At 33.4% G+C, this 21,140-nt stretch overlaps 5 protein-coding genes across 7 annotated transcripts in view; 1 reads left to right on the top strand and 4 right to left on the bottom strand.

The window, feature by feature from the left end:
- Positions 262-4,449, bottom strand: LOC104707674 (external alternative NAD(P)H-ubiquinone oxidoreductase B2, mitochondrial). Of its 2 annotated transcripts, none has more exons than XM_010424071.2 (10): positions 4,184-4,449; positions 3,534-3,813; positions 3,056-3,262; positions 2,646-2,896; positions 2,316-2,529; positions 2,107-2,211; positions 1,746-2,021; positions 1,521-1,642; positions 729-848; positions 262-649 (listed from the first exon to the last, which is right to left on the bottom strand). In XM_010424071.2, exons 1-10 carry the CDS (start codon positions 4,270-4,272, stop codon positions 562-564), a joined length of 1,752 nt encoding a protein of 583 aa, XP_010422373.1. In that variant the 5' UTR covers positions 4,273-4,449; the 3' UTR covers positions 262-561. The 2 variants fall into 2 exon arrangements, with proteins under 2 accessions (XP_010422373.1, XP_010422374.1); XM_010424072.2 differs by having other exon boundaries at positions 3,056-3,259; positions 4,184-4,444.
- On the bottom strand, positions 9,829-10,984 carry LOC104707673 (F-box protein At4g05010-like). The gene is made up of 3 exons (XM_010424070.2): positions 10,543-10,984; positions 10,382-10,456; positions 9,829-10,289 (listed from the first exon to the last, which is right to left on the bottom strand). Exons 1-3 carry the CDS (start codon positions 10,756-10,758, stop codon positions 10,074-10,076), a joined length of 507 nt encoding a protein of 168 aa, XP_010422372.1. The 5' UTR covers positions 10,759-10,984; the 3' UTR covers positions 9,829-10,073.
- Positions 12,423-14,012, bottom strand: LOC104707672 (vacuolar protein sorting-associated protein 28 homolog 2-like). 2 transcript variants are annotated; one of them, XM_010424069.2, is made up of 3 exons: positions 13,904-14,012; positions 13,608-13,674; positions 12,423-13,204 (listed from the first exon to the last, which is right to left on the bottom strand). In XM_010424069.2, exon 3 carries the CDS (start codon positions 13,147-13,149, stop codon positions 12,517-12,519), a length of 633 nt encoding a protein of 210 aa, XP_010422371.1. In that variant the 5' UTR covers positions 13,150-13,204; positions 13,608-13,674; positions 13,904-14,012; the 3' UTR covers positions 12,423-12,516. The 2 variants fall into 2 exon arrangements, with proteins under 2 accessions (XP_010422371.1, XP_019084171.1); XM_019228626.1 differs by lacking the exon at positions 13,608-13,674 and having other exon boundaries at positions 13,904-13,956.
- On the bottom strand, positions 14,833-16,554 carry LOC104707671 (serine/arginine repetitive matrix protein 1-like). Its single transcript, XM_010424067.2, has 2 exons — positions 15,925-16,554; positions 14,833-15,622 (listed from the first exon to the last, which is right to left on the bottom strand). The coding sequence occupies exons 1-2, from the start codon at positions 16,397-16,399 to the stop codon at positions 15,018-15,020; spliced, it is 1,080 nt and encodes a 359-aa protein (XP_010422369.1). The 5' UTR covers positions 16,400-16,554; the 3' UTR covers positions 14,833-15,017.
- LOC104709743 (uncharacterized protein At4g04980-like) overlaps positions 18,905-21,140 on the top strand; it is a 7,581-nt gene continuing 5,345 nt past the window's right edge. Inside the window, 5 exon segments of the mRNA XM_019228800.1 lie at positions 18,905-19,113; positions 19,318-19,701; positions 19,805-19,900; positions 20,046-20,169; positions 20,253-20,837. Coding sequence (XP_019084345.1) covers positions 19,048-19,113; positions 19,318-19,701; positions 19,805-19,900; positions 20,046-20,169; positions 20,253-20,837 — 1,255 coding nt within the window. The 5' untranslated portion in view covers positions 18,905-19,047.

Genomic DNA, 21,140 nt, shown 5'->3' with positions numbered 1-21,140 from the left:
TAAGGAACAAAATTACAAAATAGTTTAAAAGTTTTTCTAATCATTCCGTTCTTTCTAATATACGCCAATTGAAAGTTACCAGTTTTGACAAAAAAAAAAAAAAAGTTACCAGTTGAAGCTAATCGATGATACTGAAAATAGCAACATTTTCAGAAAACAAAAACCATGATAATGAAAAGAAAAAAAAAGAGTAAGAAATAGCATAATTCCATTTTGCCATCGGGCTATACAAAAAAAAATTGAGGAAGAAAGGAACTTAAAAAAAATATATATATATGAAATAAAAGGTAAAAAGGCCACCTGAAAAATATTAGCAAAAACAGAGAGTGCAGCTCTCGGGATTAGCGACGATATGGCCAGGCCAACCATCGTTACTTGTGGTCATTTATTTTATTACACAATATAATAAAGCCGATTTGGAATTTTTTACTCCTTTTCAAAAGGGCATCAAAACTTTGTACTCATGAGAAAGTTAGTGTAACTCGTGAGAGAGAGTGATAGAGAGATAGAGAGATAGAGAGATGAAGATCTGTATTGGCTGGCAGTTGGAGGGGGTTTTACTCAGATGCTACTTGAATCCCTACCAAAGATGAATCGCCTCATCCAATCTGAAACCACAAGCACTCTCGTACGCCAGCTCACTTGTTTACTGTCAAAAATGTTTTCTTTTTGAGTAAAAAAACTTGTTTGTAGATTTGTTTTTAAAAAAGTTTATTTGTTTTTATTACCTTGCGTAGACGGAATACCACAGCCACTGACTGCTATGTCCAATAGAAACCCAATCACCTGGAAGTTGTGCTGCCGTTTGTTCCCCTCCCAGTGGTGCAAATTGTCCCAAATGCCTGTACCTGATACACCCGCCAATCCGATTTTTAACCAAACCAATACCCAAACATCATCCAAACACCAAAACCGGAATTGTTTTGATTTTTCTATATCCAAAGGACCTAAACCACAATTTAAGCGGGGCGAAAAATGAAACCAAAAATTCTATCTCTTTTAAAACACTTCAAACTAAACTTGTACCAAAAGAATCAAGACGGTTTCAAGTTGGTTACTACACTTTCAGTAAACAAGAATATTGATGTTGAGAGAAACTTCCAAAACACAGTGCAATTTGTATTCTACTTGTGTAGTCTACTTCTATCTCTTTTAAAACACTTCAAACTAAACTTGTACCAAATGAATCAAGACGGTTTCAAGTTGGTTACTACACTTTCAGTAAACAGGAATATTGATGTTGAGAGGAACTTCCAAAACACAGTGCAATTTGTAGTCTACTTGTGTATTAGGCAGTGAGGTTTACTGTTTTGGAATAGCCTCGACTCTAGCTAAATACTACGAGTCATGGGCATTGGACCATAAGGGTGTAGAAAAGATGGAGATTATGCCTTAGGTAAGAAAACAAAATGTTAGGAAGCACATTTAGTGAGTTTATATAGTTTTAATGTATATTAGTTAGGGTGGATCAATCAACAAGAAGACTCAGATATTGATTCAGATTTTTGGGGAGGACTAACCTGAAGGGACGGAAACGGTGACGACCTTCTCCTCTCATCCTAATGGGACCTTCTGGATTCTTCTCACACTCTTCCATGCGATCAAAGCATTTAGCTAGGTAAGCACCTTGTTGCGCAGCAACCTTAAAATCCACATATAACAACCAATTGATAAGAATCTAGCAAACAAGAGCTTTAATCGAAGATGAACAAAGACTTCAAATAGCTAAACTCCAACCGAATTACCTGTGCTGTAGCTGGAAGAAACTTCACTTGTGAGTCAACCTGCGAAAGAGCAGATTTGAATTCTTCGATCTTAAGTTCGATGTTCTTCTTGGATCCATCATCAGTTTCAGCTTCTTTTAGAAGATCAGCAATGCCCCGCATACGTTTACTTTTCAAGTAGAGCTCCACTTGAGGGTATCTAACACAGATGTCATCCATTGCTTCTTGAAACTCTTTGAGAGTTAGTGTCCCAGACTTGTCTTTGTCTGCTTTGCTAAATATAGCAGAAACATCTTCCTGCAACATGAAGCCATTGATATTTTTTGGTTTATAATCTAAAACATTAATCCAGAATTTGGGAAGCAATATAGCGTCAAGTTACCATGACTTTGCGCTGGTTAATTGTTGCGCAATCGCCAAGGGCATATATGTTATCACATCCTTCTACGCGAAGCCATTCATCAGTGGCCAGAGCACGTCTATTACCCTGCAATTACAAAGAAAATTTCTTAGAGCGAGTTGATGAAACGTGTTTGCTAGGAAATGTAGAAGAATGTACTGTGCGAGTTTATCAAGAGCACATTACTTTACCTGACCAATTTGTTTCATAAAACCTTTTATGACAGGACGAGTTCCAATACCAGTTGACCAGACAATCATTCCATAAGGAATTGAAGAAACCTCTCCTTTGGTTTTAGCAGATATATCTTTCTCATTCACTTTAGTTACCATCGAGCCAAGTTTCACATCAATTCCATCTCTGCTAAACTTTTCTTCAGCAAACTCTGTAATTCTCTTGTCAAACCTGTGAACGAAAAGCTTCCCATGAATCACTATACAACGTTTTTATGGAAACATGAAACTTTAAAGATTGCTCACGTATGAACACAAAAGAAGAAGTTTAGAGGTAAGAAATTCTACATGGTCAGGATGTGGTCTGCCGCCTCCAGAAGAGTGATCTGCACTGAACCCTTGGCTCTAGGGTAGAGACTAACTAGATCCTCAGTAACAAAATCATGCAGTTCAGCGGCAAACTCAACACCTGTTGGCCCACCACCAACAACCACAAAATGCAGAATTCTCTTCCTCTCTTCATCGCTTAGATCTGGTAGACTTGCCTTCTCAAAGGAATCAATTACAGTTTTACGGATTTTCTGAGCATCTTCAACCTCCTACAAGCGGCAATTGAAACCAATAAAAGCATCAGAACTTTAACAACCATACAAATGATAAGTCAATATATATGCCTTTTAGGTGTAAACTATCTTTGTTTACAAAAAAAAACATACCAAGAGGTTACAAAAAAGACGTTAAGAGTCAAGAAAACTTACTTTCAGAAAATGACAGTTCTCTTCCACTCCGGGTATGTTAAAGGTGTTAGACTGAGCTCCAGTAGCAATTACAAGGTAGTCATAATCGACAGAAAATTCTTTCTTTCCATTTGAAGCAAGGCCTTGTTTGGATCGGCAATACACTTTCTTGCTTGATGGATCAATTTTGAAACATTCTGCCTCCAGGTAAGACGTATCAACATTCTTCTATTTGTAAAGGCAGGAAAACAAGCGTGCGTTAGCATCTTTTTCAACGAAAAGACAATATCACACTTTGCAAATAGAAGCAGCATCATCCTAATGACTCAATGCATACCCATAACCGAAAAACTTATGCATCTACAACAAAAAAACTGCTATGCCAGAAGTTTGCTTACTGTTATAGCAATTGCAAGTTATACTTCTACTCATTTAAAAATTGTAGCAATCAGAATATGAAAAGAAGACAAGATTGACATTTAAACTTTAGCAGAATTACCTTTCTTCCAATGTTACGAATAGGCTCAACAACGCTGCGAGCTTCAACAGTTCCACAGGTAACACTAGGTAGCAAAGGAGTGAAAGCAAAGTAGTTTCGAGGCGAAATAATCTGAACCTCGTATTGAGAATTATTCAAATTCTTCAAGAAACTAGTTCCAGCCCAACCAGTTCCGAGCAGCACAACCTTCTTCTTCTTGGTTCCAATTTCAACAACGGCAGCGGAACCGGTCGCTCCATAAGATGCGTTTGCCTCAGAATAGGCTATAAGTCCACCACCACTATAACAACAATGTTACAGTACACATCATCAGTAACAAAACAAAAAAAAACAAAAAAAAATACTCAAAATCTGAATCAAATACAGACCACACAACGAAACCTAGAAAAATTATACATCTGAAAATCTGAGATCTGGAGAATTCGAAAATCATATCTTACGAAAATCAAATGCGTTCTTCCCGAGAGATTCGGAATGTAGAAAAGAAAAACAAGTGTAGCGTGAATCATACAACCTAGAGAATCTCTATTTTTTGTTTGTTTTTGTGTTCTGAGGAATCTGTTCATACGTTGTCCAGGTAGAGAGAGAATCTATTCTAAGGTTTCAACAACAGAAACGAGAACAGATCACTGAGAGAAGTAGGAATGGACCTGATAGTGGAGACGACGATGATTCGGGTGAGAGAAGGATGGTCTTGAAAAGCTTTGGAGAATCTCTCGAAGAAACTGAAACTTCTCATATTCGCTTACTTGTTCTTCTCGATTCAATCGCAGAGGAGAAGATAGATTTGTTGACAACAACGAACAGTAACGCCAAGTATCCTGGAGAGAAAGGGAAATAGAGAAGAAAGAGAGAGATCTGGAGGGGCCAACACGACGAATGAGACGGTGGAGAAGTAGAGTTTTGGCGAACGTTTTGGTTGACCACGTGTCGTCCGTGGAAAATTCCAGTCCAAAATTTTAAAAAATGGAAAGAAAATAGAAAAAACAAAAAAGCGAGCGCAACGAGGTTGGGATTGGTTGAGAATATTTCTTTCTATTTATTAAATTGTTTTCTTTAATATATTTATCAGTTTAGTCACGTATTAATTATGACAGTTCAAACATATTAATAATATTGTGACGGTGAAAATATATATATTAAAAAAAAAATACTACAAACGATCTATGCTTGGTGATTGTTGGTGTTGGGTTTCGCCGACCTACAGGCCCACAAAAAGCCCGTTAAGGAAGTAGTATTCGGATTTGATAGTGGGCTTGCCGCGAGCTCAAGACAAAAATTCTGTTGCTATGGTCGAGTCGTTTACGGGATAAATCGTGGGCGAGATCTGCGGGGAGATTAGAACGGCGAGTTGAGGAGTTCAAATTTAAATAGATAAAATTCGCAAAGGAAGATACAATGTAATTTCGTGACTACTCTCAATACAAAAATCCAGTTCGCAATTGTTTTTAGTTCTTTTCGATTTACATCGAAAGTCCGTCTAGATCCTATCTTATAATCAAATCAGTTTATTTGTTGTTTTTAGTTTTAACAATGACTAAGGCCAGTCAGATCCTCTATGAATCTGAACTATCTCTGACCATGTTACATATACATTATAAGCAAATCGTGACGACATTACATTACTGTTAGAGAACAAATTCAACTTTGTTAACAATAAAAATAAAAAAATAAGATACTTGAAGGAATCAAATAATAGTCAACAAAACATTGCTGCCATAAGAAATAAATAATACTGTAATCAGAATATTTTTCTGTGGCCCCAATTTAACAGAAAAAATGAACTACATGCCAACAAAAATTGTTTTCGTATAAACAACGCAACTATATTTTCATTTATTTAGTATTTATTTATCATCGGCACATATGTTTTTCTTACAAAATTATCATTTCATAACAGGTTACAGAAATATCTCATGAAAAGATATCAATCTGATAACGATGTATATGAATCTTCTTATTTATCTCCATCTTCTTCTTTTTCTTCTTCTTCGGTTAACTTCAGTCAGGCAGTCATCAATAATGGGGAAATCGCTTGACCAACTCGGAACCTGAATTCCAGTCCGATTTAAAGATTGGTAACAATGGGAATTAGAATTTCTCCAAACCTCACGAACCGGGTTCGAACTTTTACATCAATAACCGGGGGAATTGGTTGTCTAATTCGGAGTCAGAATCCAAATCATATTCCAGTTTAATTGACTTTTCAATCCTCATGAACCGGGTCAGATCTTTTTTCACTTATAACCGAGAATTCACGGTTCAATTCAGGATTGGTATCTAAATCAGACACCGGGTTAAACATCGGTAACGATGAGGACCTCCCGACACTCACGTACCGGGTCGGATCTTTTACGCCCGTCATCAACTCGTCGGTTCCTTTCCACTGGAACTCCCAACTTCAACTTAAATATGACATAAAGAGTTTGACAGATACATTGATGATTGATGAACATTGACATAACGAATAATCAAATGATAGAATGAAGCCAAGGGGATGAAGTATAAAACACATTGTCGACTATAATTTTTGTTACATAATTATAAAATGCTAAATACTATAGAATGTTGATTCTTAGTTACTCTTTTTACTTACAGTTTTACTAGATTAAAACCCGTGCTTGTTGAAATTCATTTTATTTACATTGTAATTTTTTTTATAAAATATAATTTATATGATTATTTTTAAAAGTTTTTTGGATAAAACATTATGTCATAAAATCATATGCTAGATATGATGATTTTTCCTTATTTTGTAAGTTTTATATTGTTAATGATTCTAGATAATTATATGTGCTATAACACTAGTTAAATTTTATTTTATACAAAATTTTGTATATTTTCTGTTTTAAAATAAAATTTTAATATGTTATATTATTTTATATACGTGAAGTTATTTCAACAATGTATATTCTACCTCATGACTTGAATGTCATTATAAGACATAATTTTGTGAATTTGGTTTTTAAAAAGCGAGTTATTATATTATGAATAATTTCATATATTGTTATACTTTTTGTTTTAATATACTTGATTTTTTAAAATTCTTTTATATTATAATGACATATTATTAACATTGCTATAACAAACCAATTTAGAGTGTTTATAGTTTCTAACTTTAATATCAAGTTTCAATATTTTAAAAATATTTCAAAATAAATTATTTAAAGTTTCTTATATTATATAAAATTATAAAATTCAACAAAAAAGTATAAAATTGAATTTGAATATTCAAATTTTGACCCGTTACTCAATAAAAATTTTAATTCAATAGATATTATTTTTAAAGAATAATATTAATAAAAATTGAATATTTTATAAATTGAATCATTTATATTTGTTTTTAAAAATTCAACTTATGGTATATCCGGAAATAAAACTATTTTTTAATTATAATAAATAATTTGAAAATTTATTTGTTTCACAAAATAGACTCATATATAAAAATGAGATGTGAAGTATAATAATAATTGATAAATTAATATGTTAAGTTAGATATCAGAAGATTTTATTTGTTGAATAATTTTAAAAAGAAAAATAATATGATAAGTTAGATGATATCAAATGATTCTTTAGAATATTCTCTTTAAGATTTTTGTAAACAATAAATCCAGACTATACAAATAATATAAAACTTAATATATAACATATTTGTAACCAACTTATTAATATTATATTGTCTACAATTCAATGTTGTGTACTTCCGTTTTATTATATAGGGGATACATTCATAGCATAGCATGTATGGATATGGTGTTATTATTTTGCAAATACGTGAAAACATAAAATTTTATTAAATCTTCTGAATGATAGCAAATAGCTTAATCATGTTTTATAACGTGACAATGATATAATTGTTCTTCACTTAAATAATTATATTTCTAGTCACTTTTTTTTTTACAAACAGCTAGAGTATTAGTTATAACTTTATATGATCTTTGGTGTATATTAGACCTGACTCCTTGTTACAAGATCGTCATTGATCTTCATCCTTTTCTGATTTTTTCCCAATGTAGAAATAATTTTTGTTTCTGGTTTCTTTCATTTAATATTATTCTAATGTGTACTTTTGTCTTCGATGTCTGAATGATGTAAACTATTATAGTGAGATTACTTATGTTTAAAACATTTTTGAGAAACCATTAACCAATCTCTCTAACTAGACTGCATATTCTTTGACGGTCTATAATTTGTTTTTATGAAGAATTTTATATATATATATATATAATTTGTTTTCACCGAATGTTACTCGTTTAATTAGACAAAGATTTTGTAACTAGACATTGAATATGCGTAATATTGAATTATTCATGTGAATGTGATGGTAGTTTAGTGGCACTTTTTTTGCTGGTCAATGCCAAAAAAGGAACTCTTCTTCCCTTGACCATTGAGTAACCTTCAATCCAAAGTTAGTCACCTGTTTTTTTTTTAAAAAAGAGTAAACTATTTGGTTGGTACTTTGTCAACTTAGTGCATATTCTACGTTTCAATGATACTATATTTTTGTATTTCAAGGAAGTTGTGACACTAGGTTAAATCATAATCTTACTATGTAGATTAGTGGAAGATGATGGAAGTTGGTAGGTCACGTAGTTATCATGAGCTATAATATAATGAATAAATTAGGAGTTAGGACTAGCAAATCGGAGGATTGCGAGAGCTTGTTGGGTCATCGAAACATTGTTAGTTGGAAATTAATGACCCACTTAGACTTAAATTTGATCTTGTATTTTTTCAGGGTCCGACTGAAAATACAGTATTGACTTTCAAATGCTTCTAGAAAACAAAAATTGAAAGTTTTTTTCAGTAGAAATTTTCAAAAATATTTATAATTATAGAGTAAACCAATGGTACGATAGTAAATTTTCTGCTTTTAGACAGTTTCTAGTTGTTTTGTTTACCTTCTAATCATATATTTCAACCGTTGACAAAAAAATCCATATATTTCAACCGTTCGTTTATAAGTTGTTCCATCCGTTATTCAATTGAATTGACAATCAAAATGGTGATTCGAAACCAATTGCGTCTAAATTTTTATATATGAATTAAATTATTATAAAATAATATTTAAATTTTGGAATAAAAATTAATGGACAATTCTTATAAATACCACTAACATAATTTTATAAAAAAAAAAAAATACCATACTTTAGTTTCTTTTCACTAAGCAATTCTTTTTTTTTCTTTTTTCTTTTTTTTTTTTTTTGGTATCCAACAGTTTTGCGAATCAGACAAATGCACTGACCAACATTAGAATTTGGATTTCACAAATAAAAAAAAAGAGACAATTGAATTCGGATGTGCTTGATAGAGATGCCACACGAAAGTGTAAAAGAACCACATAGACGTTAGAACCATTTTCGACCAACCATGTGTCATTTAGTTGGTTTGACCTCTCTACACGAAATGATCAACACATTGGATTTGCATTTTTGTATGGTTTAGGCTCGACCCACGTAAGTTCGGACTAAAGCCACTTTAATAACCATTTTAAAAACATGAAAAAAAGAATGGATGGTTCTACACTTCTACCACACTTACAACAATTTCGAATACGACATTTTTGTTTAGAGAGAAAGAAGGATCATGGGTTCGATTATTTACAACTTTCCAGATAACAACAATAGCTGTCGGTGAGGTTTGTAATATATAAAAGAGAGAACTTTCGTGAAGTGAATTAGCTACTTTTTAAATAATAAAAACAATCCATTTTGAGCTGTGGATCGGAGTGAATATGCATAATACGGCATAAAGTCTGCATAATAATTTAATCTGACACGCAATTGATTTATATTCATAAATAAGCAAATCTTTGAGATTCATTCACATTCACAAATGTGTTACATAGATTAAAAAAAACGAATAGAGGAGGAGAAAGTCAAGAAATAGCAGAACGAACAAAAATAATTTTAAACTATATTATAATATATGTTATTATGTTTTAGGTAACATGTATAAGTTGCTTAATTAGGTGTTTGGCAGGTAATTAAATATTAAATAATAAGAAGTATATATAAATTGGTTAGAAGGTATTTTTATCAGTTAACCAATTTTTACTTATTTTCTTGGGCAATTAAAAATCCAATTTTGACCAGAGGGAACTTCTCATTGGACCATATATTATTACATAAGCAAATATTTTAGATTCATTTATGGTGTTCATTTGCATATAAATAATTTTGAGAAATAGTAGAAAGTCAAGAAATAGCAAAATGAAAGACAAAAGAGTCTTAATAATTCTTTAACTGAAAGAAGGACAAAAATCAGTACTTAGGATACTCTGATCACAAGCCAAAAAAAAAAAATTGAAAATATAATATTATTCACAGATAATAATATTTAATAAACCTTCCGAAGTCTGCAATAATTTGTTATATTCACATGATGATCAGTAAATATAATAATTAAAAAAGCTTCAATGAATAAGAATTGAAGCAAAAGCAAACTCTTCTATGTCTTCTTCTTGTTCTTTCGTCATGTTCTGTCTTTCTGCACACAAAGTAAGCTGAGATCGAACGTTCCTCTTTCTTTATTCAATCATCATTTAAACAAGACCATAGAGATCTTGGACAAATCAGATTCTCGATTAATAGTCCTCCTTCGAATTGGTGCATTAGGTGGCTCCATTTCATCACTTTGACTACTCGAATCCCAATTCGAATTTGAATCTTCCTCCATGATTAATACCGCGTCTCTAAATGGAAGTCTCTTTTTTGGTGTGCTATAATCAAAATGCGACTTCTTCGCTTCTATTACCTAAAATATTCATTAATACAAAACCACCCCCATTAACTCTTTTTCTTAGCTTATTTAGAAAATACTTGAATGATCCAAAAAAAAAGACTTACAGCTTTTCGTATTGTTTTAGATACTCGTTTTAGTGTCTCTAGGTCCTCGTGATCCACATGACAAAGCACTCGAATCTGTAAATTTCATAAAACATATCAAAATCAAATCCAAAATCACAGAGAAAGAGAGATTTTTTTTATATAAAAAAATGGAAACATACCAAAATATCTTGATGAAGTGATTCAAGAAGAGAGCGATTAGATTCTTCCGGCGGCGACGAATCATTATTAGCAGCCGGAGCTGATGATTTAGATATGAGAATCCTTTTCCTCCCTAACCCTCTAGTAAACCTAACAAACCCTAACCCTAATCCTTCATACTCACGCTTCGACTTGATAACCTCAAACCCACCACCACCGCCACTCAAAAACGCCATAACTTTTATAAACTGAATTCAGAAAGAAAAGCTAAGGGATGGATCATACAACAGCCAAAGATCCAAGATAAGATTTTTATTTTTCTGTGTAACAGAAGTTAGAAACTAAAAAGATTATGTAAATCGTTTCAAAATCTGAAACTAAAGATTTGATTAGAGAGAGAGGAAAAAAATTGAATTAAGGAAGAAGTGGAAAAAAAAAAGAAAGAATAAAAAGCTCCAATGGATCAGCTTACTTATAAAAAAACCTTCCATTTTTTTCCGCGTTTGCCGGTGAATTAAATAAAAATTAAAGTATGACACGTGGAGCTATATGATTGGGTAAGTGAGTAAGTGGTGATCGTGGTCGGTCGGTCTTTTTCGGCTGGCTTAATAGAAAAGGGCAGTGTCGGTTTTTTTATCACGGTGGAGTGATGAATCATTTTTCACGTGAGGTGACGAACACGGGTTAATCGGTGTGTCTTTTTGGTAATCGTGCGACACGTGTTTTCAACGGTGCGATTTTGTAACTTAGTGAGGAAGGTTGACTTTGTTTTGCTACTACTGCTCTCTTCTCATTAGATTCTGTTAAAAAGGAGGCTGACGGCGATCACTTGATTCTCCACGTGGGAATATAAAGTATTTATTTTAAAGTTTTGGGAATTTACGAATATGCCATGCGTTGCGGTTAAGATTTTTCGATAATCGAAATTTTATTTTTGGGAAATTAAAAAGTTTGGGATTGTCATAAAAGATAGAGTGACTTTGGGATAGTCAAAGTGATGCAGCACAGAATATTAGAGTATTATTACCGTGTTTAGTTTTGATCCGGTTTATGTCAAAGTCCATGAGCATTATTCATTGGTGAATTTTTTTTTCTGGAAATAATAATAATAATAATAATAATAATAATAATAATAATAATAATAATAATAATAATGTTCAAAAAATTAGGTAGGCAATGAAATATATAAAAGAAAATTTCAGTTGTTATTTTGGTTTTTCAGCTTAAAAAATATTTTCAGAAAAAAAAATCATTAATGTTTCTTAAATTAAGGTAAACTATTCAGTTTGAGGTAACAAATCTATAATACATCATTATACATATCTTGTTCCATTGCAAATTTCCTCAGTAGATAGAATATTGAGATAACAAATTATGGGAAATTGGGTGACAGGTCTACTAGCTAGCACCTATATATGGATTCTTCTATTGTTCATTTTGGATTTGCAAATTTTTTAATGAGAGGAATGTTTATGTGGAAATAAAGAATGCCCATAGAATGGCAAGAAGCAGAGCATTAATCAAGGCACCTGTTAGGTTATGTCACGTATGAAGCAGCACATCTATAGAGAATCGTCTATTTAATTTATTAGATTTTGTGATAAGCATAATCCAATTACTTCCCAGTTAATATCAATTCAAATAATATGCTTCTTAACTTAAAAGATTTGATTGATGATTCAAAATATTGCATATACTTTGATGATGATGACATCGCCGTGATTTTTTTATTTTTGTTTTGTAAAAAAAACAGTCTAAAAGTAAATATGTGAAGTGTTGCGTTTTGAAGAATAATAACGCCGAACAAAGATTGGGCTCAAAAGCACGAACGAGAGTACTTGTAATTTGTATTTTTCATATAACCAAAATATGGTACACATAACTACACACTCAACTCCTCAAACGTGTAAAACTCTCTTTGGAATTACTACTAAACCAGTATAAAACAAAGACCATGGTCACAAAAACAAGAGAGCAAACCTACTACACTGGATTCAGTTACCAGCTTTAGGCAAAGCTGCCATGAAAGAGTTGTAAGATGACTCAAGATCAAAGTGAAGTTGCCTTGACTGCTGTTCCGTAAGTTCATCAGCTGCTCCCATCTTAGACAACCTCGAAAGCCATTCTTTCATCTTCGTCTTCCCTTCAAAATCCGGCGGTAAAATTCTCAGTTTGTTGAGAGAAGCCGACAGATCAGACAAGAGAGGATACACCTGATCGACAGCCACCATGTTTAGTTTCAATGAATCCATCGACGTGATGAAGTTCTGTACACATTCAGCAACGATGGATGCAGAGTTCGAAGTAGATGCTACTACGGTAGCTCGGTGCTCCACTGTGGCGGGAAGACCTGATGTCACCAGGCGGTATATAGCAGCTGGACAGTCCATTTTGTACGTGTCTGCAAATCTTTCGATGTTTGGTACCGTGTCTCTGAGTGTAGCGGATAAAGTTTTGAAGTGGACAATGAGTTTCTGACATTCAGATTCGTACTCTGAAGGATTGATTAGGTCTCTGATATAAGCTTTCTCGAGCTTCTCTGTGGCTTTGATGATTGCAAAAAGCTCTGCGAAATTCTCGTACATCTCTCTTTCCCGCTTGTCATTCCATAACTTGACCTCTGTCATCTTTTTTTATCTTCAGAGCAAGTCAGTCTATGGGACAGGCACAAGAGGTTCCTTTCTGTATCAATAGAAGAAAACATCTAATTTTAGCAATAGTTCTTCACTAAGGCTTCCTAAATCTTGTTAGAAGCAAATCAAAATCTCAGATTTCTTGATCCAACAGACTCAAAGTTAGAACTCTAATTCCTCAAACACAGTGATATGAGTTTGAGACTTGATCAGAAAACCTCAAACAAAGAAGAAAATGGAAAACCAAATCGAATCATCTCTAAAACCTTTTAAGAAGCTAACCTCTCCACTAAGCTTCCTCCAATATCTTAACATACCCACAGTTACAAAATTGAGCAGATGACCATCGAGCAAAGAAGAAGACTCATAAAGCTAAGCACTTTTTTCCTAAATCTCACTCGCTAACAGAGTCAACGACGATTAGACGAGACAAAAATGGGGACGTTACTTACACGAAGGAGACTACAGAGCTCGCTTCAATTTGATGACGAGATCTTCACCAAGTATAAACGAATCAATCTGTACCAAATTTAAGCCAAAAAATTAGAGGATTAATGGATTGATTCAAGACTCTTGTAAGGTGATTGGGGTCGATTCAAAACCCTAAATTCAAGTAAATTAGGGGAAATTTACAATACAATTTGATTAGTGATTCGAGATTGAACACATGGGCAATATCTGAAAGAAAAAAAAAAAAAATCCATAGCGAAGGACGACTTTAGAGTAAAAGAGGGAAAAAAAAACTGACCTGAGAAATTTCAACGGAGGACGATAATTTTTTTTCTGATTGGGGAATTGTTGAAGAAGGGAAGAAGAAGAAGATCACAATTAATTTGAATAAATCTTGGACCGGTGTCTAATTTGATTGTGGTCGAACCGGTTTTACTACCGGATCAGGGTGGGTCTATAAACAATGCTAATTGACTTTTAGGCCTTCAATGTGTATAGTTTTTGAAATGGTTTTTGCTTTTTGGTTTTGTGAATTTATTTTTTTATCCATTCAAGATTTTGTAAAAATGGATTTTCTAAAATTTAGAGAATCTAGTTTTTGGAAAATTTTAATGAAATAATTTAAAAACCATCTTATTTGAGTTTTTCACATTTCCTATAAAAAAATTTACGTGACATTTTTGTATATTTTTAATTTATTATTTATGTAAAATCCAAAAACCAAAAACTAAAAAATTCAAAAACCAAAAAAACTATAATCTAAAAACTATTTTAAAACTACGACCCATTCATTCATGACCTTAGTTTTTTTGTTTGTTACTTTTGCCAAAACCCCTTTAAAGATTAAAGAAGCAAATTTTTGTGTATAAAATAATGCGTAAACGAGAAAGACTGTGAAATAGCCCTATGACGAAAATGGTTTAGACATCAAAGTGAATCTGATGAACGACCAAAAAAGAGCTTAGAAAACAAAGATTTTGAAAAAAAATTTGTAGAAAATATGAAATTACTTTTGTATATCTTTAACCAAGATTGTAGCATGTAAATTTTATTCTTAATTTAAATCATTATAAATGGGATTTATAATAACCACAACCAAATAGGAGCTAGAACAATAAATAGGGATTAAAACAAAAAGGTCATTCACATTTTCAGAAAAGTAAAAGATATTTGTGTGTGACAATGGTCCATTAATCTTAGACGCAATACCATGTGACCACACGCGAATGACTTCCAATTATATGACTATATATGGATTGAGATACATAGTCAGTATGGACAATGCAAGTAAACTGAATGTAGTGATATGTGGATTTGGTCACAAGATTTACAAAATTAAATCTAAAGACATACACATATCTTAATTACCATAACATACATCTAACCAACCAGATATGATACAATGAAGAAGACTAGTCGTCACCGCGACCACGGAAAGACTTGAAACGTCTTATAGAATCCGACCTTTGCAATTTCATCTCATCCTTGAATTTTGTAATGAAAGCTTCTACTCGTGAGTTTAGCTCGTCTCTTCCCATTGATAACTCTTTTTTCAACTTCACCCACGACGGAATCCTCTCCATCAACTTCATTCCCGGCCGTGCCGGAGATGAAGGAGGTCTCCTCGCTCGCGAAGATGACGATGACAGCGAAGACAAAGATGGAGTAGGCCTCCTCGCTCGAGATGGTGATGGCGATGTTGGCACTACACGCGGTCTAGTAGGCGATAGCGACGACAAAGACGGAGTAGGCCTCCTCGCTCGAGATGGCGACGGCAGTGTTGGAACTAAACGCGGTCTAACAGGCGATAGCGACGACAGAGACGGAGTAGGCGTCCTGGCTTGTGACCGTGACGGTGACAACAAAGACGGAGGAGCAGGCCTCCTGGCTTGTGACCGTGACGGTGACGTTGGCATTGTTGTGTCTTGCAACATGTTAGGTTTCTTTGGTTGCTTTTCAGCTTTGACTCTCTCCCACATCTCCTCCATTGTCTCGTTCTCGTCACCGGATGTGTTATCTGTTGATATAGTTAATTACTTAATTTTATTATTCATTAAGTTCAACTTAGATGAATAATTTAACTTATTCATTAAGTTCAACTTTATTAAGTTCAACTTTATTATTCTTCGTTTAAAAAATCATGAAGTTAAATTTATTAAATTTCTTAAAAATCCTTCAATTTTTTTTTTCTTTTTCTTTTGTTTTTTATAGTCTTTTTACCATTTTCAGTTCATATAAACTGAAACATCATAATAAAATTAAAGAACTTTCAGAGAAACTACAACTATTTTGAGACGGCACGTAATAATAGATAGATACCTTGTGGAAAAGTCTTTACTGGAGCAGTAGGTGGACGTCGGATACCGACGAGTTTCTCCGGCGCCGTTGGAGGAAAACGAACCTCCGGAGAAGAAACCCCATAAGATCCTCCACTCTCTGATCTCACCGGAAACTTTTCTTTCTCTTGAACCTTATTATTGTATTGACCAAACGAAGAACTGGATGAGTTATTAAAAGAACGGTCACGGTCATAGTTATGATGATCATCTTGTTCATAACGATGATAGGTATCATCATCATGGTGATGGTTTGTGGCCGGAGAGTCTGAACCGTTGCCAAAGAGTGTAGCGGAGGCTGCGAGGATGAAGATGATGCCGTTGATGATGAAAAGAGGGTTTAAAGTAGGGAGAAAGAAGCGAGCTCCGGTGACGGAGATGTTTGATACCGATCGGAGCATCAGTGAGATGACTCCGACTAATCCTGAAGAGATGATCCATGTCCACGAGGTTGACATTAATTTATCGAAGTTGTTGTCTCTATTTTTTGTGTTTTTTTGGCCCTTACATATATATATGTAGCCCTATTCCTCTTAATTGAAGTGTTTTCATGGTTTGCATATATAGAAGTGAAACCAAGAAGATGAGTATAAGAAATGAAAACACATATACTTGTTTTAATTTATTATCAGTATGTTTGTTCTGTTAAATTCAGATTAATTGATTAAATTTATCTCCATATAGAGACTTTAAAAATGGATTTAGTATGTATAACTCATGTCGACATTATTGATTATTTGATATGGCCAAGATATTTATATAGTTCTATACTTCTATCATATCTCACGGCAGAAGAGATCTTAATTATAATTAGTTTATGATACTTAATTTGAATCTATCACGAGCTAGATAAGGCTGATACGTTTTTTTAAAGAGATGACAAAGAATTATTATCACTTTGATTTTTTAATTTTTTGTCCTTTTGTAGAATTATATATAGCATTCGAAATTTGGTCCCAAACTATAAAAATCTCTAAAGTAAATAAAATTTCCAAGAAGTCATAGAAGTTTATCGAAGACTGTATGCATAGAGCATGTACTTTTGAATATTAAATGAGAGTAACCAAATATCTTGTTACATTTTCCATCGTTATATAAGTGTTTATTATATAAGAAACGTAAATTTAGATGGCGACGTAATGATATATAAATTGCTATTATTTAACTAATTTTTATGTAGACCAGCTTGGTCAATATGATGGCCTTTTGAGAAACGTATTTTTGGAATATTTAAAAGCCAAAGGGCCAATGAAAATTTCACCCTTCTTACATGTATCTAGCTATAGTATTCTAGTGTTAGTGTGTGTGTGTATATATAATATGCATGCCTTTATGTACACGCATATGAAGTCAAGTAAATATACATTATTTACACTCCTGACGTTGCATGCTATATATGTATGTATAAGCTAAAGCCTTACATGGATCATGATACATAATGTATATACGTACACAATTAACGCATACATTGGTTTACATGCATATCTAGAATTTTTTTAAAATCAAACCGAAATGGACTAATTAATACAAGGAACCAAAAATTAACTCTACATGCATGCACCAATTGGTATATAGGGCTATATGATGAGTTTTTCAATGATATCCTTCTTCAACTACAGTATAAGAAGTTAAAAACAAACTCTTCTAATTTCTCTACTCAATGCATCATGCATGCATGCGAATATGAAATGCATACAAAAGTTGTTTAGCTCATCGATTAAGATGTGTGTTCTGTTTTGACTGTTTCCATAATTGGGCAGAAAGTGTAGTTACGTTTATAATATGGAGTTTGGTGTGGAAAATTCGAATCAATACAGGCTAATTTCATTTTAAAAAATTTCTCATATGGAAAATGATGGTGTATGAAGTTTCGAGGCTCTTACCTGTAGAGAATGTAGATTGGGGTTTCATCACCTAAAAGATCTCAGTGGGTTACACACACATCATCTTGAGTCATTATGACGCTGACCAGTCAAAATTCATGTCGAGTGACAAAAGAATTTGCATTGCTATATAATTCGAATCTTGACTTATAAATTTTCATGTTGAAGGTCAAAACTCAAAATTTAAAATATTCGAGTCTACGACACTCGTTTTGAGTAATGTTTACAATTCTTAGCAAGAATAAGTTTTAACAATTTGCTGTCTAATTGTCTAATTTCTGAATTCCTTCAATTGACATTTTTTTTGTTTTTGTTTTTGTCATTAGAGCTTTGGATGAATTTATATTTATGTAATTATGGTCCGTCAGATAATGCCCTGCCACGGAAGAGCAGAAGATGCATCATGCATGGACTGTAATAAGACGTGAGCAGTTTATTATATATAGCTCGTCATAACGATTACTAATTTACTACAGAGTACTTGTATATACTTACATAACATTTATCTATATTTTGTGACCCAATTTTATTTTGGGTTAATACTACTGAGCTACCTTGTCATATTTAATAAGGGTCTATGACTCAATCCACACCACACACATGAATCGGTTGCTTCTTTGTCAAGAAACTGATTTAGGTTTATGCAGATTAACTCTTCGATCCTCTGTTTTTCTACTTGTAAAGTCGATTTGAATGATAACTTGACTTAGTAAATCGAATTTAAGAAAAAAGCGTTCTTAGCTAAACAAATCTAATATAAGGACTCTAAAAATATTTTCAACCGTTGTAAAAAAAGTCCTTACGAAACATAAGAATAACAGCTAAAGTCCAACGTAATATAGCATAACCTTCAGGAGAATTTTAAGTGTTTTAATAGAATTAACAGCAGTGATAATAATAGTCAAAGATTTCAATCATTCGGAAGTTTCTAATAATAAACCAAAAGTGTTAGAGATCGAGATAGAGAGAGAGAGAGACAGATATGGATACAATCTTTCTAGGATTTTTCAGACTGATTTTGTTTCCGAGTTTTTCTTCCACTGTTTTTTTTTTTTTTTAAAGGGTTGAAAGAACAAAAAAAACACATTTCTTTCTTTCTTTCTTTCTCCTGAAAAAATATTCATTAAGAAAGAGAATCCTATCTCTTTCCAATGGATTCTACTGATTCAATCCTTTTTCTTAGTTGAGAAATCGATTTTCTTTTGTCGATTTCACAACTCGCAATGTCAAGCGGGAGGCTTTGCGGCTTCACGCCGATAACCTTCTGTCGAAAGATCACAAAGTTGCAGGTTTTGTTTTCTGTCTTTAATATAAACATCATTTGTTCCTTTTTTACGTTTACTTTGTGTTTGTATGTTACTCTCTTACTTTATTAAAACTTTTAAAAGCAGTTCATATTTTTATAAATTAGATTTTTTTAAACTGACTTTTACATGTATTTTTGTGTTAATTTGCCTCAAATATGTTAAAGCTTTACAATGTTGTTTTTATAGGTCGCTCGAGGGCTAGCTCTAAAAAGGCTTATCAAAGGAAAACACGAATTTAGACGTGCAGCAACATCAAAGAACAATGTTGATCAGAAAAACAAAAATAAAGAGATCAAACGCACAGCTTCACAAATATCTTCTGTTGTAGAAGCTTCTCCAAAGAGTTTGCATTCTACAAAACATGTTTCTACTCCCCGTGGCGCCGCATCTCCTATGTCGGTAAAGAATGCAAAGAATCAAGTGAATACACCGAAAAATAACACTTCGGATGGTTCTTCGCCGAAATGTATGGCAAATTTCATCTTGATGGTGGAACTAAGGAAGAACATCTTTGCTTTTAGAGATATGATTGATTTACCTTCTCTTGATGGTTCTCTATCTGTCACCGAGGTCAGTAGCCACAAATAAATCATTTCTTTTAACAAATTAGTGTCCAGTTTATTATATGATAAAACCTTCATGTCTTTGTATATTTGTTTTTGAGTGTTTATAGATTATAACACAAACAATGAAGGATTTACAAAAGCTTTCTCCTGAGATTGTAACCATTAATCAATCTTTTGTAATGGAAGGAGCTGACATGGATAAGGTACACACATATATGATTTAAACAGATTTTGAGTTACTTGAAAAACATTCCAACAACAAAATAAAATAATAATAACAATTTCTTGAGTTAGTGTCATTTGTTTACTTGATGAGTCTTGTTAATCCCAGAAATGTCCCAAAAACAGATGTTGATTTTCTTCTACGAAGATCTCAGAGCTATTGGGGATTCTTGGATTATGGATACTGACTGGATCTATCGATCCAAGTACAAAAACAGTGGAGTTGGCAAGAATAAGTCTGATCGTCTAGGTTTGTTTACTAAAACACTTTATTTAGTTGAGAGTTTTGGTGTAAACATATAGACTAAGTTATTTTTTTTAATGTATGCACAGTGGAGCATGTATTAGCAGCTCTTGATGGACTAATCAAGACGACAAGAGAAAGGTTCGGTATGATGGATCATGAATCTGAAGGAAGAAAGAATTTTACACCAAAGGGTGTTTCATCAGAAGCAAGAAGAAGCTTTACAAGATCTGCTTCTTATTCAGAAAGTAACAACTCTTTTTACCCATCCCCATTAACACCAAGATCAGTACTTCCGGGGACAATGCTAATGTCTAGTAACTCAACATCTCCAAGTCTTTGGAACTTGAGAGCTCAAGCTTTGGATAGGTTAAGCCCTGTTGATTTGAAGCGGTTTGTTAATGATATGAAGATTAGTATCGAAGAAGAAAACGAAGAGAGCGATACATCATTAGCAGAAAAGGAAGAGGAGGAAGAAGAAGATAATGATTCCTCTGTTTTCGAAACAGAGAAGCATGATATTGAAACAGAGGATCATAGGGAAGGTTCTGGAACAGAGCATGAGACTGAAGCAGAGCATGAGATTGAAGAACATAATCACATCGATGGTTCTGACACAGAGCCTGAGATTGAAACAGAGCATCATCTTGTAGGTTTTGAAACAGAGGACCATAGTGAAACCACAACTTCAGAGAGTAACTCAATAGACTATTCTCAAAAAGAAGAAGAATCAGTACCTCGATCGCCTCCACCTCCGCCACTTCCATCACCGCAATCGCCGTCACCAATAGCCTCAATGTTAAACAACAAATCCACTCTTATCTCGCAACCACCACCCCCACCTCCATCACCACAGTCTGAACTCAAAGCTCCGGCTCCTCCACCGCCACCACCTACGTCAAAATCATCTGAAAGTGGAGCTTTTTGTCAATTTCCGAGACAACAATCAATGCCGGCACCTCCAGCACCACCAGGTA

Source organism: Camelina sativa, chromosome 8 (genome assembly GCF_000633955.1).
Source record: "Camelina sativa cultivar DH55 chromosome 8, Cs, whole genome shotgun sequence".
NCBI classification, from domain to species: domain Eukaryota; kingdom Viridiplantae; phylum Streptophyta; class Magnoliopsida; order Brassicales; family Brassicaceae; genus Camelina; species Camelina sativa.
This window is presented reverse-complemented; position numbering and strand designations above follow the sequence as displayed.